The sequence below is a fragment of the Oxyura jamaicensis genome, chromosome 1 (genome assembly GCF_011077185.1).
Source record: "Oxyura jamaicensis isolate SHBP4307 breed ruddy duck chromosome 1, BPBGC_Ojam_1.0, whole genome shotgun sequence".
Classification (NCBI taxonomy): domain Eukaryota; kingdom Metazoa; phylum Chordata; class Aves; order Anseriformes; family Anatidae; genus Oxyura; species Oxyura jamaicensis.
In genome coordinates this window covers 80,910,316-80,936,725 of record NC_048893.1, presented here as the reverse complement: position 1 = coordinate 80,936,725, position 26,410 = coordinate 80,910,316, and the positions used below count along the sequence as shown (strand labels likewise).

Here is a 26,410-nt window from a genome sequence, read left to right as displayed (position 1 = left end):
CGGGGCCGCGCTCCCCCGGCGGGCCGGCGGCGGGCCGGGGCGCGGCGGGCGGGCGGCGGCGAGCCGGTGCTGTGTCATTAAGATGGCAGTGGGCCCCGCGCCGGCCGTCCCCACCCCGCCGGCATCCCTGCCCCTCCCTCCGGCCGGGACCGGGGGGTCCGGGCCAGTATGGAGCGAGCAACCAGCGGCGTTCCCGGAGCTAACCGCGTGCCTGTCCTCGCTGCCGCCCTGCCGTACCGCCTGCCCGCAGTTCTTGGCTCTTCTTCCTTCCAGGAGTCAGATGGCGGCTTGTACATCTGCATGAACACCTTCCTGGGCTTCGGGAAGCAGTACGTGGAGAAGCACTACCAGAAAACGGGCCAGCGGGTCTACCTGCACCTCAAAAGGACACGGAAACCGGTAAAAAGCAAAACGAGCAACATAAGAGCAGGGTGGCGGTACTGGGAAATGAAGTCAAACTCGTTTGGAAACTGAGACGTGGGATATGGCTCTGTCTTCAGTCAGATATAACTCACACATATAGTTGTTGTTTTTCCTGGTGAGTTGGGATTCACCAGGTCTTCAGCCCTGCTTCTGTTGAATTGTCTTATGGATTGCCCAAGCAGCTTCTGCCTGGCCTCTTTCCATCTTCACAGTAGCTTAACGCCAGTCCTTACGCCTTACAGCATGCCCGTCCCCCTAACTCTATACCCCTGTTTCTTCTCAATGCAATAGAAGGAAGAAGATGCTAATTCCAGTGCTGGGGACCCCCCAAGGAAAAAACCGACTCGCTTGGCTATTGGTAAGGAAGCACTTGTGTGCCATATATTTCTTCTCCTTTTGGACCAGTCCTTTAGAGCTATCTGGCCTAGTAGCAAGTCTCTTTTCCCTTTCCTCTTCTAGGCTAGAAGCTAGCATCCCCGCCTGAATTCAGTCGTAATGCCTTAGGTGGGCAGTTACTGCAGAGCAGTTGCTGCGATTTTGTCCTGTGTTCAAAATCGCGTCGTGTTTCCTGTAGATAAATGAGGTTTGCCTTCTCTCTTAACCCTGTGTGCCTGACTCAGCGTGGTGTGTAATGTCAGCCGCGGCCGGCTGTTGATCAGTACGGATGTATCCAGGAGTGAGTTTGAAAATAATGTGTAAGTTTGAGAAAAATAAGTTTAAAGTTTCTGATAGAAGAAGTATTTCTTAAACTTCTCAAAATTTGAACTGGTGTTATTTGTATAGAAAGGGAAGAAATTACTGGCAAATGCTGTATGGACGTTTTTGGCTAGGTAGTTCTCTGAAATACACGGTTGATATGGAGGAAATACATGAGGACTTTATATATTAAAAGCAAGTCTTTCTTTGGCCAGACGGTGCTGATGTTCCATTACTCTTTAGCACCAACTGAAAAAGCTGTCATGGGAATCCGTGAAGATGTTTCTTATTTGGGGCAGTCTCGGCTGGTCATTCCTGAACCAGTACGGAGATCTATAAAGCAGACAGGAACGTTCTTAGCAGTAACAGGTTCTTGGCCTGGTGGAGACTGACCACTAGAGGGAAATCCAGAACCTGAACCACGTCAGGCTTGCTTCTTGCTCGCTTTTTCCCTAGCTGTGCCTTGCATAGCAGAAACCTGTTGGACTTCAGCAGGCTGTTTCACTTTGCTTAGACTTCAGGAGCTGTGTGACATCCTGAAGGACTGTGTGTTGCTTTACTCCGGGAAGGGATGACAGGAGATCTCTCTGGGATGTGCTGAAGAGGCGCAGAAATGGATTATTTGCATATGTTGTTGTATTACGCTGGTGATTTTTCAGGTATTTCTAAAGTCACTCAGGCTCGCAGCGTTTGTGCATAGTCTAAACATTACAGGTATCTGCGGGGAGAGTTGCAAGATAAACTGTTTTTTGATTTTTTTATATTGTTTTGCAAGAGTTTTTTTTTGTTTGTTTTGTTTGTTTTGTTTTGTGAATACCTGCATAAATCAGAGACTGTTCCCTCCATTGCAAATGTAACTTTCTGGTGCCTCTTGACGACTGGCAAATAAGCCGTTGTGGATAGAACCTCCATTTTTGTGGCAACCTCTGGAAAGCATGGCTAGGAGGGCCAGAGAAAATACTAGCACCATGCTTTTCCTGAGACTTTTTCTGTAATTCTGGGTGTTGTGCTCCCAAAAGAACTCCTGGTTCTCCTTGTTTGAGTTCAGGGCGTTGAACTGTCCTTTCTGGAAGAGACAAGAAGCAGAGCCGGGCTCCTTAAGGATGCTGATAGGCTAGAGCTTCACGCTGGGCTGGAACGTGATCTCTTTGTGCACATCTCCATTCATCATCTTGGGTGTACTGTGAAGGATGAACAGGTCTTTTTCTCTGGTTGTAGGCAGGGTCTGGAGTTCCCTTCTCAGCATCTATAAAAACAGCTGGTAAAAGCAAGCCCATTGTCAGTAGGCTTATATTTGCTTCTGTAATGTCCAGACCTACGGCAGAAATTTGAGGATCCAGACACGGAAGACAGATCGTGGATCACCGTTCTAGGGTTTTTGCCTTAGTCATGGTGCCTTACTTCATGTAAGCCGTGGGCAAAGAAGCCTTGCAAGCCATTTGGTTCTACCCGTTACCACAATGTTTTTTCTTCCCGTAGGTGTAGAAGGTGGATTTGACATCACAGAGGAAAAGTTTGAATATGATGAAGATGTAAAAATAGTTATTTTACCAGAGCATTTGGATATTCCCCGTGATGGGCTGGAGGGACTCCCTGACATGGTCAGAGACAGGGTACGTTTGGGCGAAGGGCTGTTTTCTCTTGGTGGGGAGGAAATGCACCGATGCGGTGAAAGAACTGCTGCCCTGAAAAAGTGCTCCTGCGGAGCTGCTGTGAAGTCTCAGTCTGGAGTAAGCAGGATTATTCAACGCTTTTATAAAGCACTTAAACAGCTTTATAAAGCTTTATAGCACGGAGTCCTGGGCTATGGCTGAGGCTCCTGAACACTGCCTTTCTGCAACTGACTTGTAGCTCTGAGCCTCAGTGTGGAGTGCTGTGGCGCTGGAAGCTGCTTTTCTTGTGCCCTTCATTTTTTTCCCCCCACTATTCTAACTGTAGATTGCCAGTGCGGTCGAGGCCATCCTGACGGCAGATTCAGCCTCACGGAAGCAGGAGGTGCAGGCTTGGGATGGGGAGGTTCGACGTATTTCCAAACACGCTTTTTCCCTGCACCAGCTTCAGAACGATGTCCGCATCCCGCCATGGTGAGTACTGAAAGCAGCTGTATTGCTCTGCATCCCAGATCCGCCCTGACCACCTTATTCTCCTGCCCTGGAACTGCAGCAGAAAATGTGATTTCTTTTGAGGCCTTGCCCTGCGTCTGAATGCGCTTTGTCATCGTAAATTCAGGGGAAGGGGCAAACTAAGGTATTTCAGGATGTTCGGTGTTCTGACGTAAAAGAGAAATGAGATCACAGAAACTCTTGCTTATACGATGGTCAGAGGGTGGTAATGGAGAGGGCTTGGGAGGTAGAAACAAAGGTTTTCACCCTAACAGCTCGCTTTTTTTCTCCGTTTCTTGTCAACAGTGGCTGGAAATGCAGCAAGTGTGACATGAGGGAGAACCTGTGGCTGAACATGACCGATGGAGCCATCCTTTGTGGTCGCCGCTATTTCGATGGCAGTGGTGGCAACAATCATGCCGTGGAACATTACCGGGAGACTGGCTACCCACTGGCTGTGAAGCTGGGAACCATTACTCCTGATGGGGCTGGTGAGAAGGGGGATTCGGTGAGGGTTATAGATGCCAGGCGCCACTCAGGCTGACTGTGGGCTCTGACAAGGCACGTAAGGGAGGATTTCCAGGTACCAGGCTGGTGTTGCCTGTGTTATGACCTGGGAAGTTCAACATACCATGAACTTTCCCACTCTGACCTGCTTCTTGTGGCAGGCAAAGAACCAGCAGATAAAACCTTGCTTTCCTCCTTCCCTCCCTTGTACTTTGAAGGATTTCAGAACAGTTATCCAGATTGCTTGGTGTGGTGGCATTTATCTACATTTATCAAAGGATTTTGTGTCGAAAACCTGAGTAAAGAGTAGCACAGTAACCCACTTTCCTTACTCCAGGCATACCTGTAACTCTATATCTTGATCAATGAGAAAGTTGTTTGTCTTGTCACATGTTTTGGAGGAATTTCAAAATTCTCTCTGTTGGCTACTCTCCTGAAAAAAAAAAAAAAAGAGGAAAATCCAACTGCTCACTCTGTCAAAGCTCCCAGTTCTGAGCACCCAGTTCTCTTCATCCAGAGTGAATTTTAAATCACAGGCCTCAAGTCTTTCCCTTTCCTTTGTGTTCCTGCATAGATGTCTACTCCTACGATGAGGATGACATGGTGTTGGATCCCAACCTGGCAGAACACCTTGCTCACTTCGGGATTGACATGCTCAAGATGCAGAAGGTGAGGGGGAGTTCCTGTGTAGGCCCAGAGGGGGAGAGAAGCAAGTCTAAGATTTCTTAGCTGGATCCCAGCTTTCTGTAGCTATGCAGAACCATTCATGATCAAGAGACTGTTTTTTTTATCAGGTAGAGATTTGCCTGGTCTGCCTGTGTTCTTCCATTGCCTTTTTTGCCTTCTATGCCTCTGAGGTTTATTTCCTCATGGTTCTGTGTCAGTACTCTAGGCTTGAAGGTGCCCAGGCTCCTAGCTTTGCTCCCTAGATTTATTGTTGGTGAGTGATTTCCTTGCCCCTTTTAGGGATAGTTCAGATTTTTCTCATGTTTCTTAGCATTCCTCCTTCTATCCCAGGTAATCAAATATTTGAAAAGAATTTTTATATCTTCCTCCTCCTCTAATTTAATCAAACAGGATTAACTCAACCCTTTCTGTTTCTCTACTGTATTGCCCTTTTCAAACCTCAGACGTTCACTTGAGTCTTCATTGAGAGTTTTTTTTCCTGTTCTTTCCCTCCACAGACAGACAAGACGATGACAGAACTGGAAATAGACATGAATCAACGCATTGGGGAGTGGGAGCTCATCCAGGAGTCTGGTGTGCAGCTCAAGCCCCTCTTTGGGCCTGGGTACACTGGTATCCGTAACCTGGGCAACAGTTGCTACCTCAATTCTGTGATGCAGGTGCTGTTCAGTATCCCAGACTTCCAGAGAAAGTAAGTGAGCTGAATCTCTCGTTTCCATTGGCCCGGGATCCCCTGGGATCCGTACAAAAGTCTCCTAGAGCTGTGAGCTTCTGTTGCAGAACCAGACTCAGAACTGTGTCTTTACTAGATGAATCCACGCGTCCTTCAGATCGCTCTGTTTTGTTTTGCAGGTATGTGGACAAGCTGGAGAAGATATTCCAAAGCGCACCTTCGGACCCCACCCAGGACTTCAGCACACAAGTGTACGTAGACTTTTGGTGGGAGAAGGAAGGCCGAGGCTGCCTGGGTGCGTCTCCTCTGCTTTGCTGCAGGTTTCTCCCTCAAGCCTTGCCTCTTTGTTTCCACGTCCATCACCAGACACGCTGATCCTCAGCGATCAATAAGGATCTGTGCCAAGAAAGTTCTGCTGATAGCCCTAGGTGGAGAGAACAGGGCTCATGAGAGGCTCGTGAGAGGCTCTTAAATGTAGCACGTGGGAAACGCAGTACCATCTGTTACCACGGGGGGATTTCTTGTAGGCATATCCTACCTGCGTAACAGCAAAGAACTGCCTGCTTTCTGCAATGGGGGGCTAAGAGCAAAGAAATACATAGATTTAGAAAAATTCCCTCTCAGTGGATAACTTACATGTGCTTAAGGAGGCTTCCTGCAAGAGATCTTAGGCAGGCAGTAGCAGGAGAATATACAGAAGAAGGAACACAAGCTTTCAGAGGGTGTTTCGTTTTAAATACATGGATTCTCTCCTACATCTGCTCTAAAACAGCAAAGCAGTATGTGGAGGTTTGGGATGGAGGAATGGAAGGTGGCTTTTGTGGAAGAGAGTCGAGAGGTAAGGGAAGATTCTAAATTCGGATAGCCTGGGGTGAGGTGTTCATTTAGGAGGGAATTGAGAAAGATACGGAAGGATTTCTGCCTGGGCAAAGGGGTGAATTGGTAGGGTTTGGTTCCAGACAAATAGCAACAGTGATGGGGAAGAATTGGAGTGAGGTGGAATAAAAGGAGGTTCTGGGCATAGGAGGAAATAAATTGAACGTTACTGTTGTGCATTAAGCGCCTCATGCAGTTATTCTTAACCTTTCCCTTGGGAAAATGTGATCAGTCTGCGCACAGCAATGCTATTTCTGGCTCAGGCAATTTCAGTGTGCCCTGTTGTCTCCTGTGCAGCCTGTGAGATAACTGCTACTTTACCCATGTCAGGCTGCAGAATAGTGTGGCTGTTACACAGCTGCTGTAGGGCTCAGCACTGGCAGCCCTTCTTCGGGGAAAAGGAAGCCGTTCCCTTATCCCCACGGTGCAAACAATAGCTGAGTTTCATGCCCAGAAGTCCTAGTAACTTTCCGGTGGGTGATGTCTCATGGAACCAGAGAGAGCAGACCAAGACAAGGCAATCTTGGCTGGTGCAGCTGAGAAAGCTGATTTCTGTGACATTGACAGTCATGCCGGTGTTAAAGCTGGATGGGTTGTTGTGGCTCCTCGAGTGTGAGGGATCGAAGAAGATAGGTTGGTGCTAACAGTGACTTCATCATTCCAGAGCCAAACTGGGTCACGGACTGCTATCTGGGGAGTATTCAAAGCCAGTTTCTGCAGAAGGGGAACAGCAGCCTGATCAGAAGGTGAGACCTGGGTGCGGTACCCGCATGATGTGCGTGACGTGGGGGAAGAGGGAGAACCGTTTGTGAAGACATGCCGTGGGGCTTGTGCCAGGGCGCTGTCACTCGAAGAGCATGGCTAAGAGTGGAGTGTTGCGTGCCACGACACATGCTTGGCAAATTATGACCGCCTTCCTCTTCCACCTTGTTATTTGCAGGGTGTGCAAAATGGCATTGCTCCACGCATGTTCAAGTCCCTCATTGGAAAGGGGCACCCAGAGTTTTCCACTAACCGACAGCAGGATGCCCAGGAATTCTTTCTGCACTTCATCAACATGGTGGAGGTAACGGTTGAGTTTGTATCTCTGATTTTGGAAAAGCCTGGCTTTGTTTTCCTGCTGTAAGAGAGGGGTGAGATGCAGAGGTGAGAAGCTGGCATTTGGCGCAGCGAGGGAGAGAACTTAGGGAAAAGGGGCAGGTAGCACCTGTGGAAGAGGAAGGAGATGTTTAGCCAGGTTTTCTGGGCTAATTCCAAAGAGATTCCTCCAAGCAATGGCATAGCTGGAGATGTAAATTGTCATGTTTAGGAGCCAGAATGGTATGTGCTCCTGGGGTACAGAAAATGGCTTCAGTTTGCTCTCTTTTCCCCTGGACTGGATAGATAAATAAATGATTGCTCTTTAGCTGTGTCCTGTGTGGAACTGCTGCTGTTGTAGGTAATTATTTTTATCATTCTGATGTTACATCTGCCCTCCTAATCTCTCCGATGTTCAGAGGAACTGCCGCAGCTCAGAGAACCCTAATGAGGTCTTTCGTTTTCTGGTGGAGGAAAAGCTGAAGTGCCTGGCCACAGAAAAGGTGAAATATACCCAGCGTGTGGACTATATCATGCAGCTGCCTGTGCCCATGGATGCTGCGCTCAACAAAGGTCAGTAATGTGTTGAGGTCAGAATAGTAGCAAACGCTATGGTTGGATATTGTGCATTTCTTACAGAACTCCTTAAATGGGAAAGGGACTTCCTCAGGCTATTGGTTTGCCACTTCTGAAGCCAGATCCTTCACCTGCTTTTGTGGGATTGGGCTGATTTCTTCAGGGGTGGTAGGACACAGTGATGGCCCTTTAGAGCCTTTCCCTCCTACACTTCAAGCTGGGCTAGGATTTAACAGCAAAACAGCAGAACAGTGCTCACTAGAAGATGTTGCCAACTTTGTGCTGCATTCTTTAGGACATGTATTATTCTGCCTCTGGGTGTAGCTTATACTGGTTATTTTGTTAGTACCTAGAGGTGGACCTTGTCTCCTATGCCTTATTCTCTAGATGAACTACTGGAATATGAGGAGAAGAAGCGGCAGGCAGAGGAGGAGAAGCAGCCACTGCCTGAGCTGGTGCGAGCCAAGGTGCCTTTCAGCTCCTGCCTAGAGGCCTATGGAGCTCCAGAACAGGTGGATGATTTCTGGAGCACAGCCTTACAGGCCAAGTCTGTGGCTCTCAAGTGAGTGTGTGTGTATGTGTGTGTACAACTAGCTAGGCTATGACATCTTTGGGAACTTCTTTGCATTGTTTGGGGAAGGAGCATTACCAAAGTTTTGCAGTCCTCCAAGTCCTGTATCCGTAGAACATCAAAACAGAAGCGAACCAGTTCATCAGTGCTGGAGTGTTTGCCCTGGAAGGATTACAGTGGGCACAACAGCAGTGCTAGTGAAATGCCTGTCACCAGATTTCCATTCCTGACAGGCTACAAAAACACCTTGATATTCCTGAAAACTGGCAGCTTTTATTCTAAATTCAAAATTTAGCTTTAAAATCAGTACAGAGAGTGGCAGCACCAGTCCTGCGTGGTCTCCAAACTCTAAGGGAAGTTTTTAGCTGGTAAAGTTTGAGCGAAACACTGGGTGTAACGGACACCTGAGTTATTTTAAATGATGCTAACTTAAATGCTAATAGCAGGGCTTAAAAAACAGCTTTAATTTGTCTTACTGTCAGCAGCACGTGCAGTAGTGCAGAAGTCTAACTTTACAGACTTAAGCAGCTTCCTTCTGCAATGCTACTGACTGTTCTTCCGCAATGACAGCGTAGTCCTCAAAGAATCCGGTAAATCCATAGAATGGAATGTGTTTTTATAACAAATATACTACTATTAAGCAATAGCTACTAAAAATGATCAGTCAGTAAGCTATCACTTTGAAAAATAACAGTGTTTTGCTTTTAAAAAGTGAATTGTGTTCACACACTGTGTAAGAATTACATTCTTACAAATACCATTGCTTAGGATAATTTTACAATGTTGCAATTATTCCCTGATAATAAGTATCTGTTTCTCTTACTATTGTTTCTCCCGTCACAAACATTCCCCTCTGTTTCAGAGATGCCAAACGCCCTTTCCCTCAAATTGTCTAACTAAATAACATTCAATCAAATTCAGTCATTGTTAGCGTAAAATTTGCTGCTTCCACTTAATATCTGAAGAAGTGCTCTTGCACTTGAAAGCTTGTCACTTTTAGCAGCTTTACCTGTCGGTCTAATAAAAGATGTTATTTCCACTGCGTTCCTTAAGGATTAGACTTTAATTATTTCAATTAATACTAAAATCTGAGGAAGCTTGTAAAATGCAGGATCGAGAGATAGAGAACATACTATATTTTCCTTATCCCCCAAGATTTTGTAAATGCTGCATTCCATCTCATTTGGTCGGAGCATCTGCTTTAGAAATGCGTTTGAGGAGCTGTAAGCTCGGCATAGGAGAGCTGCACAGTTCTGTTTCTCTGCCTTCGGACATGCCTCCACTCCACTCACCGATTTCTTGAATCAACTAGCTGCCCTCAATCATTGCTGACCAAGTATAAAAACTAGCTGTGATGTTGATCTCTTTCAGAACAACACGGTTCGCCTCTTTCCCAGATTATTTGGTGATCCAGATCAAGAAATTCACTTTTGGTCTGGATTGGGTGCCCAAAAAGCTTGGTAAGAAGGACAAGAAGTACAAAGCATATAAGGTATTGGGTGTCATATATGGGTATTGTGGTTGTTACTGCAAAAAGGAAAGTAACTCCCCCAAAAGGAGCTGCAGGCTAGCATGTTGTATCCCCAGTGGGGCAGACTTACCCTTCTAGATCTCCCAATGGAGTCTTCTCTGTCCGGCCTTATGGCAGGCTGAGCAGCACTGTGTCTTGCAGATGTCTCCATTGAAATGCCAGAGGAGCTGGATATCTCTGCGCTGCAGGGAACAGGGCTGCAAGATGGAGAAGAAGAAATGCCAGACATCGCGCCCCCACTGGTGACACCAGACGAGCCCAAAGGTAGCCTGGGGTTCTATGGCAACGAGGACGACGACTCCTTCTGCTCCCCTCACTTCTCCTCTCCGACATGTTAGTGATTCTCCTCCTCTTTTCCTGATGCCTGACTCGTTTCCTTGCTCTCCTTGTCTTGTCTCCAATCCTGGCGGTTTCCACTTGCTCAGACTTTTTCCTGTCCCTCTGTCAGCGGAGGCCGGCTGCCTCCCTTGCGTGCCTGTTATGCAAGGGAGTTTGTCCATTCCTGTACTGCGGATGATTGGGATGTGGCATGCCTGGTGCATTAGAGGGGGCAGAGCTGAGGTTTATGCAAGATTTAATTGGCAGAGGTATTCTGTTTTCACAAAACACAGCACAGGGTAGGGCTTGAAGGCTAGGGAAGAGCCAGTGCAGCTGAGTTCATGAGGTGAATCCCCTCGTTCCCTGGAGTACCTGCAAGTGAGACTGCACTTTTGAAGAAGAAAGTTTGTAAAGGATGAGGAGAGCAGAGCCAGAACTTGCGTGAAGCCAAGCCAGGAAGTGGTGGCTTGGGGGATGGTGTGGGACTGCACAAAATGGAGCAGGCAGGACTTGGGTGGGAGTGGGTGGCTCTCATCTCTGTCTTCCCGCAGCCCCCATGCTGGATGAGTCAGTGATCATACAGCTAGTGGAGATGGGCTTTCCCATGGACGCCTGCCGCAAAGCCGTGTATTACACAGGGAACAGTGGGGTCGAGGCTGCCATGAACTGGGTCATGTCGCACATGGATGATCCAGGTATGAGACCACATGGCCACGTCAAAGCTTATGGCATCTGGGTCGTTGTACTTCCTGACCCACTTCAGCAGTGGAAATCTGAAGTACTTTGAACCTCAGACTGCCTCCCTTTTGGAGGGATCAAACCACTCTGGGCTGTGTTCTGTTTTCCACTGCAGATTTTGCTAACCCATTAGTTCTCCCGGGATCCAGTGGACCAGGGTCAACTATTGCTTGTCCAGACCCTCCTTCAGAAGACAGCGTGGCCACCATTGTCTCAATGGGCTTCTCCCGGGACCAGGCTATGAAAGCGCTTAGAGCAACGGTGAGAGTCACGGGTGACATCAGGGTGAAATGATGCTCTCAAGAACAGGCAACTGCAAGCTCACGGTCTTTGACTTTGCCTTCCAGAACAACAGCCTGGAGCGTGCTGTGGATTGGATCTTTAGTCACATTGATGACCTCGATGCGGAAGCTGCTATGGATATCTCAGAGGGACGCTCAGCAGCAGACTCCATCTCTGAATCTGTCCCTGTTGGTCCCAAAGTGCGCGATGGGCCTGGAAGTGAGTTCCAAGCAGTAGGAATGTCAGTTTCGGGATGCAAACTCAGCATGGCCTTATCCTCCCTAATTAATGTGGTAAATCCATAGGTTTTAGCAGCAGCAGCTCCCACAGACTGAGCTGGTTACTTCGGTGGTGGGAGCTGGGAGGAATAGAAGGATGGCAAATGTAGGGCTGAAACCCTTCGGGCCAGGCATTACCTAGCTGGTAAGAGAGAGGCAAAGGAAGAGCCATCAAGTGAAAGATTGTCCTTTCTCCCTATCTTATCTGGAGGCCTTTCTGATCCCCAGGCTATTCTAAAAGCAAGTTCCAGTCCATTTGCAGAGTTGATCCCAGTGTAGCATGGCAGCTGGACACCATAGGCAGGTGGAATCCTCACCATTACCCATCCAACATACCTGAGCCAAATGAACACTTGGGAAAGAGAAGGCTGAATGGAAGGTGCCATCTCCTATTTCCCTCCATGTTTGGCCTTGAGACCAAACTCTCACAGTCACACTTGACAGGGTCCCATTTTTAAGACCCACGAGAGCTTCCTTCAGGTCTCACACATCAGGAATTCCCTAGAGAGAGGGTTTTTGAGGGTGTGAAGCCTTTCCTCCTTCTCTGATAACTCCCCTTTTCCCTCTTCCTGTCAAGAATATCAGCTGTTTGCCTTCATCAGCCACATGGGCACTTCGACTATGTGCGGCCACTACGTTTGTCACATCAAGAAAGATGGCAGGTAAGAGGGATTTTGACAGCATAAGGGGACTTTGTGGTAAAGCTTTATTTAAATCATTGTCCTGCACTGTTTCCTCAGAAGTCCTGGGGGGGAAGCGAGCAGGGACTCACATCTTTGCCACACAGCAGCATCCCTGAGCTCCCCCCTTCTGCCTGTTGCAGGTGGGTGATCTACAACGACCAGAAAGTCTGTGCTTCTGAGAAGCCCCCGAAGGATCTGGGCTACATCTACTTCTACCAGCGGATTCCCAGCTAGAACATCCTCTTGCTGCGTGTGGAGGGGGGAAAGCGGGCTAAAGGCAGAGGGGGGCAGTGGTGGGGGCGGTGAGGATAAGAGCAGGGTCCATCTCCTCTTACCCACTCCTCCCTTCATGCTCTCCCCACGGAGACAAAGGTGGAAACGAGTTCCCTGACTGGGGGCCGGAGCCCCCGGGGACGTGAGTGAAGGGGGTTGGGGGGAGGGAGGGGGGGGAAATAATCATTTTGTGTAGGAAATGCCCTCACTGTCCCCACCCTGTGACACACACAGCCCTCGTGCTTTGCTGCTTGGTGGGACGACGCCACCTCCTCGCTGCCTGAAAGGGGGAAAGGGGGAATTGTGTGTACGTGCGGCTTGTACCGGGGGCCTCCTCCCGCCTGCCTGCCCTCCCTGACGGGGCGAGCAGTGCGGGAGGCAACCGGGGCCACGAGTAGCGTGCCCCGCACATGCCAAAATACACGAGGGACGAAATAAAAGCCGAAATAACCCCCGCTGCTTGCCGCCTCGCTCTGTGTGTGGCGTGGGGACGAGACCCCGCGGCGTGAGGGGACGCTGAAGGGGCTCCCCGCCCCTCCCCCCACCCTCCCACCAACGGCTTCGGCGCGCGCCGCCCTCAGCCCGCCTCGCCTCGGTGGGGGCGTGGCTTCGGGGAGGGGGCGTGGCCTCGGCCGCCGCCGGGCTATAAAAGGGGCCGCCGCGGGCTGCGTGCTGCCACTGACCTTCGGTTGTACCCGGTACCGGCTCCGTGCTGCCACCTCCTCCTCCCGCCATGGCGCCCAGGAAGTTCTTCGTGGGGGGCAACTGGAAGATGAACGGCGACAAGAAGAGCCTGGGCGAGCTGATCCACACGCTGAACGGCGCCAAGCTCTCGGCCGACACCGGTGAGGGCGCGGCCGCACGTCGCGCACGTACCGCGCGGCAGCCCCGGGAAATGTCAGAGGGCGGCGGGGGGCCTAAATATAAATAAACGTAACCCCGCGGCCGGGCTAAAAATACCGCGACACCGGATCCCGGACGCTGAAGGGCAGCGCAGCCCCTCCGGTACCGTGGGCGGCGGGGGGGAGCCGGGCCCCGGCCTCCTTGGCGGGCTCGGGCCTCCTTCCCCGGCCTCCGCCGGGGCTCCCTCACGGCGCTGAGGCGGCCCCGCCAGGCCCTGTCCCCGCGGGCCTTTGGCCATCCGTAGAACTGTCCCCACCGCTATCGCTCCAGGAGGCCCCCTCCAGCCCCGGTAAGGGGCGCAGAGTGCAGCATTTCAGCTGGGGTCGCCCAGGCTGTGCCCCCACACCATGCTGCTCGCCCTGCCTCGATCTTGGCCCGGTTATAATCCCAGATGTAACCCGATGCTGCCCTTTTCTCCCCCGGTTCAGCATAGCCTCTGCAGCAGGGCAGGATTCCTTCCCGGTTTCTTGGTTGGGCTGTTTCCAAGGGACCCTGCATGAACCAGCCTGCCTCTCTGCCTGATCTCGCCTATCTGGCTGCTGGAAAGGGTTTCCTCTGCTGTCGAGGCATCAGATAGCAGAGATATTCCTGCTTTCTGATGCTGCAGCAGGTCCCCCAAATGTCATGCATGCTGAGCCTTCCCAGCAGAGGCTAGGGAAGGAAATGATGACCTCTTAGGGCTGGTCTTCATGCTCGGGTTGGGTGGAGTTTCTGCCCCTAGTTCTTCCTGAAAGTGACCTTTTTCTCTGCCTTCCAGAGGTGGTTTGTGGAGCCCCTTCAATCTACCTTGACTTTGCCCGTCAGAAGCTTGATGCAAAGATTGGAGTTGCAGCACAGAACTGTTACAAGGTGCCAAAGGGTGCTTTCACAGGAGAGATTAGGTGAGCCCAAAGAGAAGTGCAAAGCCAGCGTGGCTCTGCAAAGTTTGTTGCTTCCAGAGATGCGAATTAATACTCTCAAATCCTTTCTCCTCAGCCCAGCAATGATCAAAGATATTGGAGCTGCATGGGTGATTCTGGGCCACTCAGAGCGAAGGCATGTTTTTGGAGAGTCCGATGAGGTGAGAGACTGTTGAATGGAGAGGTGGTACAGATCAGATATGTCTGTGAAGGCTGGAGGGATGAGCAGTTCGTGGAAGGACAGGACCAGGAATAGGTGTGCCTGTCACTTGCCTTGTTTCTCTTCCATTCCCAGTTGATTGGGCAGAAGGTGGCTCATGCTCTAGCTGAAGGCCTTGGTGTCATTGCCTGCATTGGAGAGAAGCTGGATGAGAGAGAAGCTGGCATAACAGAGAAAGTGGTTTTTGAACAGACCAAGGCTATTGCTGGTAAGGGAAGAAAATAAAATAGTCTTTTTACCATTTGCATACATGGGAAAGGGCCACTATGGCCTTAACTGCCTGTTCCTGGCCTTTCTGGAAGGCTTGCAGTGTTCACACAGTAACAATGATGTTAATAAAAGGACTGCATGTTCCAGAAAGCTTGCCAGGTCTACCCTTCCCAGCATGAAGTACTGTGCTTACTTATGCCTTCTCCTTTCTCCCCAGATAACGTGAAGGACTGGAGTAAAGTGGTCCTTGCCTACGAGCCGGTTTGGGCTATTGGAACTGGGAAAACTGCAACCCCCCAACAGGTATGAGCAGGGGAAAGGTGGCTGACAAAACAGCTGACTGACCCTTCCTATCCCAGAGATCCTGCTGGGAGGTGGAACAAGACAGTTCCTTCTTTGGAAGGGAGTTGTATGCAGAATGGTCCAGTCCTCAGTCAGACTCGTTCTGTTCCATTGCAGGCTCAGGAAGTTCATGAGAAGCTGAGGGGATGGCTCAAAAGCCATGTGTCTGATGCTGTTGCTCAATCAACTAGGATCATCTATGGAGGTAAATGAGTCTGAAGCCCCTTTCCAGTGCAGCAGGCACTTAGATTCTCTTCTTATTGCTGCAGTTGTACAGCACTGCTCTGCTAATGAGGACATAGGAGATTGGCAGAGCATGAAGCACTGACTCTTAGTGCTTCAGGCTGTCTGCATCTGCTAAAAATACTGTTCTCTGCTCATCTCTTAAAACACTGTTCCCTCCATAGGGTCAGTCACTGGCAGCAACTGCAAGGAGCTGGCCTCTCAGCATGACGTGGATGGCTTCCTTGTTGGCGGAGCTTCTCTCAAGCCAGAGTTTGTGGATATTATCAACGCAAAACACTGAAGCGCTGCCAATGAGGAGCAGTCCCTTAACGGTTAAAAGCAAGAAACAGAAGCAAGAAGGGACCTTTCATTGCACATGTCTAAGTACAGAGGCCTCTTCTGAGGCTTTCCCCCCCCAACCACGGTCATTGTTCTAGCTGTGCTGCTAACCCCCACCACCTTGTTGGAGTCCTGTTAGTGTGAGCCTGTCTCAGCAGTCTCTGAATTGGCAAAAGTCTTGGTTTTCTGTGGAGCTGTTAGAGCCCACAGTCAACTTGGCCATTGCCTCCCCCTTCTGCAGTGCTACAGGTAGAGATGGCCACTAGTACTGGGGGAGGAAGAAGGAACCACCATGTTCTGCATCCTTCAGGCCCATCAGCAAGGGGCCTGGTAGCTTAGACCTTTGTGAGACACCTTACCTCACCTATGTCCCATACCGAACAATAAATGAAAGGGAAACATAAAAAGGTGTGTCTGGATCTTATTCAGAAGTGATTAAGGACGTGTGTACAGCGCTGGCAAGCTTGTTCCTGGTGAGCTCTCTCTCCTTCTGGCTTTTCTAGCTGGCTGCAAGAGAGTAACATGGTTTGGGTTTTCTGTCTTGTGGGTTTTTGTGGTTGGTGGTTTGGTTGTTTGCTTGTTAAAATTAAATTGCTCCAATAGGCATTGCACAGGTTCAACCCGTACTTTGTCATTGTAACTCTTGCTTAGAGCATGCCCCAAAGCACCTTTCGTCTTTCCCATTGCAGCTTTCCTCTGGGTCCGCGGTGCTCTGTGTGCATCTATCCCAGTAGGTGCTGGAGCACCTGGCTGTCCCACGAGGGAGCTGATCTTTCCGGGCTGGCCTGGTAAAGTGCTGGTTTTGAGCCTCTTTCTCTGTGAGAGCTGGAAATTGACTCTGCTGTCTGTTACATGTGGAGCAGAGCAGCTATCTTTTCCCATAGGAAATTTTTAGGCCCTGTGCTGAGACTTTGCTTACAGCCACGTGGTGGGGGATAGGAAAGCAAGACCAGAGCTAGTTTTTTAGGTAGTGCAAAGGGCAATGAAAATGGAAGTGCCTCACGAGGAGGAGCTTGACTGAGGCGGTACATCATTGGGTGTCTGTAGGCAATGCGCTGTTATACAGCAGGCATGCGGAAGGGGGACTCGGTTAATGCATGTCTGACAGATCCTTCCCACCTCATGCTTTCCATTCTGCAGTACTTGTGGTCCTGGCACGTTCCTCCCCTCACGCTCCGGCTGTTGGAGCGCATTGCCCTGCCAGCAATGAATGAGAAGCAGGGGTGAGGGTGGTCCGAGCCTGAGCAGGTAAAGGACAGAGGAGAACAGCCGAGGAGCTCTGCCGTGCTGCAGGTCCTCCGTAGCTGCTGCTGTCTGGTCTGGCCCTGGGCAGCAGCCGCCCCTGGAGCAGCCCCAGCTGCGGCTCTGGGGAGGGATGCGGCGGCCCCGCGCTGCGGCCGGTCCCGGAGCGCCCCCCGGTGCCCGGCTGCTGTCCGGGACTGCCGCCTGGCGGTGACGGGAGCGGCAGGCTGGGACTGCAGCACGGAGATGTCTGCTACGTGCTCTAGGTGCCCGGAGGGGTGTGCAGAAAAGGACGTTTCAAAGGGAAAATAATCTTGAAATCTGTGGCTTCTGCAAACAAAGCGCTTCCGAGCGGCTGTTGGGGCATGGCCTCAATTTGGCCCTGCCGCAATTAGAGCAGTGGGGACTTGCAGGGACGTGGACTGTGCCTGAAGGCTGCCAGCAGCCGGCGTGCAGGGGCACTCGTAGGACGAGCCTCAGGCTGCGGCTCCGCTGTCAGCTCTGCTGCTGCCCAACCCTGCCTGAAGAACAGCTCGGCAAGAGCCCAGGAAAGTGACCTACATAGACAAAACAGATGGGAGCTGAGCATCACTCTCTGTTTTCAGGAGAATACAGGCACACAAAAACATTTAATGAGGAATAAAGTCGTGGACAATGATCTCTGCATCGGCAGCAATCTCGTTTTTCTTCTTTTTGCATGCTTTCTGGCAGGAAGGACCACAGCTCTGTCGAGTGGAAATGCTGCCAGATCCTCACCCTCACTGAAAATTGTAGTAGTTGGATCTTAAACGTGTTGCTGCTAGGGGGAAAGTGTACTGTGACAGCCCAAAGCAGGCAGCCCCAGCTCCAAGAAGAGGCCAGGCTTGAGCGTTCATTCCCAGTAGGCACCAGCAGAAACACACCTGTACATCACATATGTGCCTGCATATGTGGATGGCCACACAGGTAGCTCAGACAGAGCACTCACATGAACCCAGGCAGTGCTGGCGGCCTTGTCCCATGCCCCTCGGGCTGAACAGGATGGAGGTTCACCAGCAAACACATCCATAGGTAGGCACCCATGCCTGGACCCTGCGGCTTTCCCTGGGACAACAGCTATAAATAGCCAGGGTACTATTCTGTCTCCCCCTCTCGTGTCTCTGTGCTCCTTTCTTGGTGTACAGAGGAGCTTTTACCACTTAACGGGTGCCTCCTTACTGATCAGTATAGTTTGGGATTTACTTTTTTTTTTTTTTTTGGATACCCTGAATAAAAATTCTCTTTTAGAGATTTCAATTTCCTTGTATAATTTGTCTTGTCTAAAAAAGGTCTTTGGTCATCTGGAAAGAAGACAACTAAACCATATGTTGCTATTGTAAGACTCACATAAAACGTGCGTACAGACACACATCACTTCTTTCAGCCCATTCTTCAGCATAAAGGAGAGAGGAATGGGGGGAAAAGCATGTCGTTGCTTTTCTTCCTGCGCTGACTCTAAGGATTCGCTGAAGGGCTCCCTAAAGCTCCTAGAAAACAAAAGCGACAGCTAGAAAGCTTTCAGTATGGTGGGTTGGTTTTGCAGGGGATATAATGGTAAAAATAATAATAATAAATAAAAAATGAAGTGTGGGTTAATGACTAGTGAGTGAACGCAGGTGGGGCCAGTGCAGCACAGGGGAAGAGATCGGCACTGGGGAGTCAAGCAGCTACAGGAAGGGATGAGGCAGGGGACACTGGTGGTAGCTTGCTCATGGCCCTGAGCACAGAGGAGTGCTCTGCAGCGGGAACAGCAGCTGATGCATCAGCTGCAGGAGCCTGAGACTCTCGTGCCTGACAGTCATGCGTTGGCCACACGAGCAGCACACGCTGAGCAGCAGAGCCAGCGTGGCACTGACCCTGCAGGGACTTTACCCAGGGTCTGCGAGGGGACAAAGTGCAGGAAGGGCGTAGGGCCTTGGACTTTGGTGCTCACTGCAAAACACGGGCAGCCATCAGCTGCGAGCAGAGCTCCTGGCTCCGGGGGTGCTGTGCACCATCGGCCGGCGCTTGCTCCCCAGCCCCACAGCCTTGCAGGTGCTCGCCCATGGGGTGAGCATCACACACCGCAGCCCTGAGGCTGGCCCTGTTTGGAGCAGGGGGCTGGGCGAGTGGCCTCTGGTGGTCCCTTCCCACCGAAATTGTCCTTCGACTCTCTGAATGTGCTCCTGTGAGCTGTGGATGTCGCTGAGCTAGGAAGGGCTGGGAGCATAGAGGGGGATCGCGAAGTGATTCTGGAGAAACCTGAGGCGTGCCCTGAGCTTTCCAAACGGGATTTACGACTGAAAATGACAGGGCACTGCAGTTAGGGCACGAACCACGAACCACGAGAGTCAGGCAGGAGGGCTTTTAGCAGAGGGGTGGCGAAGAAAGAAGCCACAGGTAGCTCGCATCGCCCAGCAGGGCACAGCAGCGCTCTGCGTGATGCTGTGGGAAGTGGGGCGCTGGTTCCGGCACGCACTCGCCGGGGCTGTGTGTGGAAAATAGGGGAAAATGTGGGAAAAGCGGGGCCGAGGCCCGGCACTGTCGGTCAGCACGGTTGCTATGGCGGAGGCGCCGCGCCCGCCCCCGGCTCCCATGGCAGCGCAGCGGCCGCCGCTCGGGGACAGGGGTCCCAGTGCGGCCTCCTCCGGGTTGGAAGCGGGGGGCCGTGAAGATGGAGGAGGAGGAGGAGGAGGGACTGAGCGAGGAGGAGCACCTCCGTCAGGAAGAGGAGGAGGAGGAGGAGGAGGAGGAGGGGAAGGAGGAGAAGGCGCTGTCGGAGCAGGAGGAGGAAGAGCAGGTGAGGGAGGCCCCGAGCTGGAGCTGGCAGGGGCAGCCGGCCTCACCTCCGCTGGCCGCCATTTGCTGGTGTTTGCGCTGTGCTCTGTCCCCCAGGCGCTGGTCCCGTGCCCCCTGACCGAGGAGATGCTGAAGGAGGGCCTCTCCCTCCTCTGCAAAACCGGCAACGGCCTGGCGCACGCCTACGTCAAGTTTGAAGCCAAGTATAAGTGAGTGCCCGACGCACCGCAGAAGCTGTCTTCCCCGCGCCTCGGTGCAGCCACAGGCCATCAGTGACTGGCCTCAAGCAGCGGGAGCGTTTCCAGGGCATGTTCACCATGCTGCCCAGCTTCCAGTCTGTGCTTGTTCCACCCTCAGCCCTGAGCCTCCACCGCAGCCGGACACGCTGGTGCCGGTGTCCCCACCGCGTGAGAGGAGCCCACCCGTTGCCCTAGACTGTGGTCTCTATGGGCAGCTGATCAGGGCACGCTCTCCGTAGACACTTTAAGAAATATCCACTCCAGCTAACTGCTAAACTTTAAAATATGCACTTGTAAGCACAGTGCCATGATGGCTTTGGGGCAGCTTGGAGCCTCAGCCCCATCCAAATAATCCTAGAGCTAACAGACCTCAGTAAGACCAGCCCTATGGGTGCCTGGACTGGCTTTTTTCCCAGTAGGAAAGTCCTTACTCGCAGTCCTTGGTGTTGCCACTGCTGTCCTAACAGACCCATCCCCCAGGCTCATCCTCTTTTCTGCTCTGGTTCTTCCCTCTCCTGACAGCTACAGTTCAATGGGAAGAAGTACTCCCTGTGTCAGGAACGCAGGTCCACTCCTTGGCATTCAGCCTTGTTTACAGCATATCTGGCCTGTCCCCATTGCCTGCCTTTTTCCTCCTTCAAGCAAGGCTTCCTAGGACAGCAGGGAAGTGGGAGAGGAGGAAGCCCTCCTTCCCAGTGTGGTGAGAAGCTGGTAGTAGGGGGGGATATGAGAGGTGTTTTATTCACATCCTCTCTCCCATAGGGACTTGACAGACATCAGCCTCCTTGAATGCTTCATTCACCTGAGGTATGTGGATTTGTCAGAGAACAAGCTGCAAGATTTGTCTCCACTGAGCGGCCTAACCCACCTGCTTTGGCTGAAGGTGGATGGGAATCTGCTTACCAGTGCCCGCATGCAGGAACTGCCTTACCTACAGATCATCAGCTTTGCTCACAACCACATCAAGGATATGGAAGGCATTACTCACCCCTGCTTAGCCAACCTCAGCCTTAAAGGTGAGACAGACCACTTCTCTTTACTCTTGTGCACATAGGAAGCTCACTTTGAGTGGGATTAACTCTCTCATTGTTTCTTCCTCCTCTGCACTCAGGAAATAAAATCCAGACAGCGCTGGGCCTGAGTCAAGCGCTGTTCAGCCTGCATAACCTGGAGCTGCGAGGAAACAAGCTAGAGAGCACTGCAGGCTTCAATCTTCCCAAACTCAAGAACCTCTATCTGGTAAGGGATCGGCTAGCTTGGGAAATGGGAGTGAGATGCCGCAAAGCCTGGGAAATTCAGGCAGTGGGAGGAGGGGAGACACTGTCCCCTTCAAAGCAGCATAATTTACATGCTAGCCCATACAGTTCAATCTTCACAGCCTGAGAGGAACAGATTTCAGAGAGCTACAGAAAAAAATGTCTCTCCTTTTGGGTAGATCCTTCTATTATGTCTGCTCAGACAGTGCAAAAGAAGTAGCAACTGACCAGTAATTGCTCTGCAGAGAGCAGGGAATTTGGCAATGCTCAGTGCATTGCATTCTTCCTTCTCAGCCACCTGAGGGACAGCAGTATTCTCTTCCTGGCAGTGTTAGGCAAAGTCACACTCCACGTGTTGCAGGACCTCAGAGGTCAGTGGTGTGCTCTGGGCGGCACAGGGGGAAGTGATGCCTCTTCCTCCTTTCTGATGGGCCTGATCAAATACGAGTTTAACAACAGCACAGTGATATGATTCATATATATCTTCAGCTGCCAGAAAAGAAACCGATTAAATATCACAGTGAAACTAAGATAGAAGAAGCAATTTCCTTGTATCATAAACAATTGCCTCAGGGAACATTTACTCCTAGAGACGCAAGTGAAGCAAGTATGTTAGCTTACTCCCATATATCGCACACTACTACAACTTGCAAAGACTAGGTTGGTGTCCTGAGTCATTACCTCTGAAAAAGCAATTAAAGATGATAAAGGTTTTCAAAAGCTACAGGGTTTCATTTTGTCAATACTCCCTGACAGAACGCACTGAGGAGATTGCTCGCTGAGATTGCCTTCTATTTTCCGGGGAAAAACTAGATCTTAGGACTACAGGTGCTGGAAGAAGGGATGAAGTGGATAAGTAGTCACTAGATACAACATACAATTTCTAAGCAAAACCAGTCACTTTAGTGGGTGATTGGAGGGAAGGAAAAGCAGCATCTATATTTAAAGAAAGTTCCTGACATGGCTGAGGAATTCCCGAGCTACACATCTGAAGCAGGCAAACTGCAAGACATGATTATTAAAACTAGAACAACTGACTAATGTCTCAGGAATCTTATGGGCCTGAATTTGTCTCCCATGTCCACCTGCTTACTAAACTGTTTTGGAGGGGGATCTCTTCCAGTACTGCTTTGCTTCCTGTGTAAAGATTTTGGTATTTACTGGAGCCATAGGTAGATGAAGCTGCTGCCGCAAGGACAGGGTTCAAGGCATCCATCCGTTAGGAATTCAAAGGCCAATTTAAAGGAACTAAATCAAATTTGGTTAATGTATGACACAGTTACCAATGAAACTTAGCATTCACAGAGTTCTACCCACTAGCTGGAAAACCAGGAGCTGACTGTGTACCGTGTGGCGCTTCAAACTGCATCAGCTTCCAGATCACTGCTGCCAGTAGGGCTGTGTTACTTCCCCTTCATTGTCCAGCAGTGGTGACAAAGACCAGCCACAGCAAGGCTGGGTACACAAGAAGTGGAGAGCGAATCGTGGGCAACATATTGTAATAGCTTTCCGTATGAAATGGTGGCATCACATCTATGTGAGGAACTGGTATATTAGGTGAGGTGATGATGTGATCATTTAATTAAAGGTGTCATTTGAAATGTACTTTGATTTAAGGAAAAAAAGGGGAAAAATCCATCCTGCATTGTCCTGTTCCTGTTAGTGCTTGCAGGGCCAGAGCCTTTAAAACTATTCACACTGATGTAATGGAGAAAGTGAGAGCGACAGCAGGTTGCTATTCATTTCACAGACCAGTGGTCTGTGAGCTCCCCATGCTAATTCCCACACAAAATCCTGATTTCCTCTGAAGTGAAATTTACAAATCCATCCTGGCTTTTTTAATTTGTTCACACTACATTCACTAAATTTCAGTCTTTCCTTCTTTTCTCATCAAATTATCCTCTTAACTTGGCCCAGCAGGTTCAGGGTCTCCCTTGTCCAATTTCCACTCCAGTCCCCCTTTTCTACAAAATGTCATTTCCCAAAGTGGACTGTTCTCCCATCCCACCAGTTCAGACTGTGCCCCTTTTATTAAACTTGGGCATGGACCGTATCACTGCCTGGGTATGAGAAAGGAGCGGAGCACAGTGCCACTGTTGTGGTTTAGCCCAGCAGGCAGCTAAGCAGCACATAGCTGTTCACTCACCCGCCTCTCAGTAGGACTGGGGGAGAAAATTGTGAGAAAAAAAAGACTTGTGGGTTGAGATAAAAGAGAGTTTTATGTAGGGAAGGGAAGGGAAGGGAAGGGAAGGGAAGGGAAGGCACATGCAAAATAAGCAATTCAATTGCTCACCACCAGCTGACCAATGCCCAGCCAGACCCCAATCAACAGTGCCCCCTTCTCAACTCCCCCCAGTTTTATTGTTGAGCATGACATCATTGTGGTATGGAATATCCCCTTGGCCAGTTTGGGTCAACTATCCTGGATGTGTCCCTGCTTCTTGTGCGCCCCCAGCTCCTCATTAGCAGGGCAGTGTGAGAAGGTAAAAAGTCCTTGACTCTGCAAGCACTGCTCAGCAACAACTAAAACATCAGTGTGTTATCAACATTATTTTCCTCCTAAATCCTAAACATGGCACCATTCCAGCCACTATGGAGAAAATTAACTCTCCCAAGACAGGTGGTACCTCTCTCCGTCTCCTGTCCATGTATCTGCATCCTTAGAGACTGCAGCCCTAAGCCACAATTGTCTGCTCAGCTCTGGGCTGGAGTATGTGGTGGGGATGTTGTACTTGCCAAGGATTTCCCAAGTTTGGCTGCACAACACCATGAGCATCCTGATCCAGCTTTGATGCTAGCACTGCTGTTGGCCCGGGGTTGGGCAGGAGGCCTCTAGCGGTCTTTTCCAGCCAAAAATATGCTGTGAAACTATTGCTGAAATTAAGAACTTTGTGTTTCCCTATCTCATAAAACAGATCACAGTGAAGTGAATGACATCAGTGATGGGGAATGTTAAACTGGGAAGACAAATTCTTCCTGCCATAAAATTGTCAGATTTGTTGCAAGAAGCTGTTCTTTTGGACAGCTAATAAATTACTATACTAAGAAACACTTAAATCAACCAACAGCCCCTAGATCCCTGCAGCCTCTGCCAGGATCATGCAGCCTGCTTCTCGTTCTAGAGGATTAGAAGGGGAGACTTCTTGGCAGACTTTGGAAGATCCCTGGACTACATGGACTATGTGACTGAGAGGGGCTGATGATTGGTGCTTTAAATACACTTGTGCTATGCTCAGGTCCGTGCTTTCCACACAGTTGCTGTCTGAGGCCTTAGGGGCTCAGATTAGGCACTGCCATGGACGGGGGTGCTGTGCGGTCAGTGGTGTAGGTGACTCAGTACTACATGCCCTGGTGAATCTGAATCATGGCACGCCTCCACCTGCATAAATAGGGGCTGTGCTGGGGAAAAAAGAAAAAAAAAAAAAAAAAAAGTCTAATCTGGGGTGTTTTTTGTCTCAGTCACCAAGTGATGGTATGGGAAACTCTTTTTCAGCAACCTTGGTCCCTGGACCTGAATACTTAGACCTCGTTCAAGCAAGGCCCTGAGCAACCTCGCACAGCCTTGGAGTTAGCCTGGTTCTAAGCAGGGTGCTGGACAGAGACCTCAAAGGTCCCTTCCCATCTAACTTTGTCAGTCTAACAGGCATCAAAGATCCTAAACAGAGGTGCAAGCCTAGAGCTGCAGTCACATTCTCAAGGTAGTTCATCCTCTATCTCTAAAATTTCCAGTGCGGTTTCTGTGGGCTTCTTTCCTCCTTTGTTATGTATGTATGATGCCCAGCTTCAGAGAAGGCTGCTTAGGAGTGGTAGGGAGTCTGAAGGCTAGAAAGAGCTTGACAGACCAGAAATAACTGCTGTTCCCTCTCCTGTGTGGTCCTCTTTTTCCTGCTCTCTTCCCGTCTCCCTGCTGAGGCCCAGAATGCCATCAGGAGCCTTGAGGGCCTTGAGGCGCTGGAGCAGCTGACAACTCTGCACCTGCGGGACAACCGGCTGGAAACCCTGGATGGATTCTGTAGCAGCATGAAGTGCCTGCAGTACCTCAATCTACGGTGGGTCCTCCTTGCTTCGTGTCGGGACTAGAGACCCCTTCATCAGGCTGTACTCCCGTTTAGGTTGTTTTCTGTTTTCTCTGGAAGCTGAATGGGTTGAACTTTGCAGCCTTCAACTAGCTCAGCTATCTAGATTCATCACTGTAACAGCCAGGACTTTTTCAAGCTTCTCAGAAAAGATCTACCTCTCCCGTCACTCTCAGATCCCACCTCATACTTTTCCTTCGTGTACTGGCCCTGACCACAAGTGCCCTTTACTTCCAGGCATTTTCCATAAAGGGAAATGGCAATATCAGACAATTCAACGGGCTGTTTGAGCACAGAGAAATCCAGAGGAGATGTCGGTTTTGTCCCCCACTTTGGGGAGCTCCAGACAGATCTAGATCTTGGATCACAGGTCAATCATGCTGTTAAGTTTTGCTGTGTCTTGTCAGCTTACTGCTCTGAAGAGCCCTTTCTACTTCCATATATCTCTTTCTACTGCACACTGTGCTCCCTTTTCTTCAGGAACAATGGGATCAGCACCTTTCAGGAAGTGGCAAAACTGCGGGTGCTGCCCATGCTGCAGGCGCTGGTGCTGTTGGACAATCCGTGCTCCGATGAACCCAATTACCGGCTGGAGGTCCTGGTCCTGCTGCCACACCTGGAACGCCTCGACAAGGAATCGTTCGAGCAAGATGAGCGTGCAGAGGCAAATGAAATCCGTCAGAAAAGGCAGGAAGAGGAAAAGGTAAGAATGGCACAGGGCAGGGGGTGTGGAGTAAGAAGTATGTAATGACAGAGGATCAGACATGCTGATAAGCCACTCCTCCTCTAGATTACGTGACAAAAAAGATGAGGGAGGTCAGTCCCAAGGGCAGAGGAGCCTGCAACAGAGTGGGCTTCACAACCTGCTTGCCATTCCTGGCCCCAATAGCACGAGTGAGAGGTGAAAGGGGAAAATTAGTCAGGCATTTAACATCTCTTTTCCTTCTTCAGGAGATGGAGGGATCTCTCCAGGGTAACATGACTGAGTGACCCTGGGTTTTAATACCTGTTTCCTGTGAAGATTTGGAGATGCCTTCCCCCACGTGTGTGGCTGGCAAAGCAAGATCTGCCGGTGTCAGAGTGTCACCTCATTTTGCCCCTGGTGAAGGGAGGAGGGTTACCCACCCTGGTCCTGGGTGCTGCCCTGAGTTACCGCAGTGTTTTTGCAGTCACTGCATGCATATATGCTAAGCGGGCCCAAGAGGGAAAGGGGGAAAGGGGAGAGTTACAAGTTGTGTGTTTTGATTTATGGCTCCAAAAATCCAACAAGATTTTCTGATTTGAATAAAAACAATTAATGAGTCTGGAGTGCCTGGAATCGTTTATCCTGCCCACCCACTCCTATTCCCCGGCTCTCTCACCCTCATCTGTC

The 26,410-nt window shown here is 50.4% G+C and overlaps 3 protein-coding genes across 5 annotated transcripts in view; all 3 read left to right on the top strand.

The window, feature by feature from the left end:
- Positions 1-12,748, top strand: part of USP5 (ubiquitin specific peptidase 5) — a 13,463-nt gene extending 715 nt beyond the window's left edge. Inside the window, exons 2-20 of one of the 2 annotated variants that reach the window (XM_035313826.1) lie at positions 274-399; positions 715-781; positions 2,599-2,732; positions 3,058-3,203; positions 3,528-3,712; positions 4,303-4,397; positions 4,913-5,106; positions 5,268-5,339; positions 6,629-6,710; positions 6,905-7,030; positions 7,461-7,614; positions 8,005-8,179; positions 9,560-9,648; positions 9,861-10,052; positions 10,589-10,732; positions 10,891-11,036; positions 11,123-11,276; positions 11,913-11,997; positions 12,159-12,748. In XM_035313826.1, coding sequence (XP_035169717.1) covers positions 274-399; positions 715-781; positions 2,599-2,732; positions 3,058-3,203; positions 3,528-3,712; positions 4,303-4,397; positions 4,913-5,106; positions 5,268-5,339; positions 6,629-6,710; positions 6,905-7,030; positions 7,461-7,614; positions 8,005-8,179; positions 9,560-9,648; positions 9,861-10,052; positions 10,589-10,732; positions 10,891-11,036; positions 11,123-11,276; positions 11,913-11,997; positions 12,159-12,252 — 2,460 coding nt within the window. In that variant the 3' untranslated portion in view covers positions 12,253-12,748. The remainder of the gene's footprint in view (positions 1-273; positions 400-714; positions 782-2,598; positions 2,733-3,057; positions 3,204-3,527; positions 3,713-4,302; positions 4,398-4,912; positions 5,107-5,267; positions 5,340-6,628; positions 6,711-6,904; positions 7,031-7,460; positions 7,615-8,004; positions 8,180-9,559; positions 9,649-9,860; positions 10,053-10,588; positions 10,733-10,890; positions 11,037-11,122; positions 11,277-11,912; positions 11,998-12,158) is intronic. The other variant, XM_035313831.1, reaches the window with a different exon arrangement.
- Positions 12,749-12,968: 220 nt separating this feature from the next.
- On the top strand, positions 12,969-15,836 carry TPI1 (triosephosphate isomerase 1). The gene is made up of 7 exons (XM_035313884.1): positions 12,969-13,136; positions 13,952-14,075; positions 14,170-14,254; positions 14,389-14,521; positions 14,741-14,826; positions 14,983-15,070; positions 15,273-15,836. The coding sequence occupies exons 1-7, from the start codon at positions 13,025-13,027 to the stop codon at positions 15,389-15,391; spliced, it is 747 nt and encodes a 248-aa protein (XP_035169775.1). The 5' UTR covers positions 12,969-13,024; the 3' UTR covers positions 15,392-15,836.
- A 2,276-nt stretch (positions 15,837-18,112) lies between these two features.
- On the top strand, positions 18,113-26,346 carry LRRC23 (leucine rich repeat containing 23). Of its 2 annotated transcripts, none has more exons than XM_035313873.1 (7): positions 18,113-18,117; positions 19,564-19,676; positions 20,469-20,722; positions 20,818-20,945; positions 24,875-25,011; positions 25,519-25,741; positions 25,990-26,346. In XM_035313873.1, exons 2-7 carry the CDS (start codon positions 19,594-19,596, stop codon positions 26,026-26,028), a joined length of 864 nt encoding a protein of 287 aa, XP_035169764.1. In that variant the 5' UTR covers positions 18,113-18,117; positions 19,564-19,593; the 3' UTR covers positions 26,029-26,346. The 2 variants fall into 2 exon arrangements, with proteins under 2 accessions (XP_035169764.1, XP_035169757.1); XM_035313866.1 differs by lacking the exon at positions 18,113-18,117 and adding an exon at positions 19,380-19,468.
- Positions 26,347-26,410: the final 64 nt, after the last annotated feature.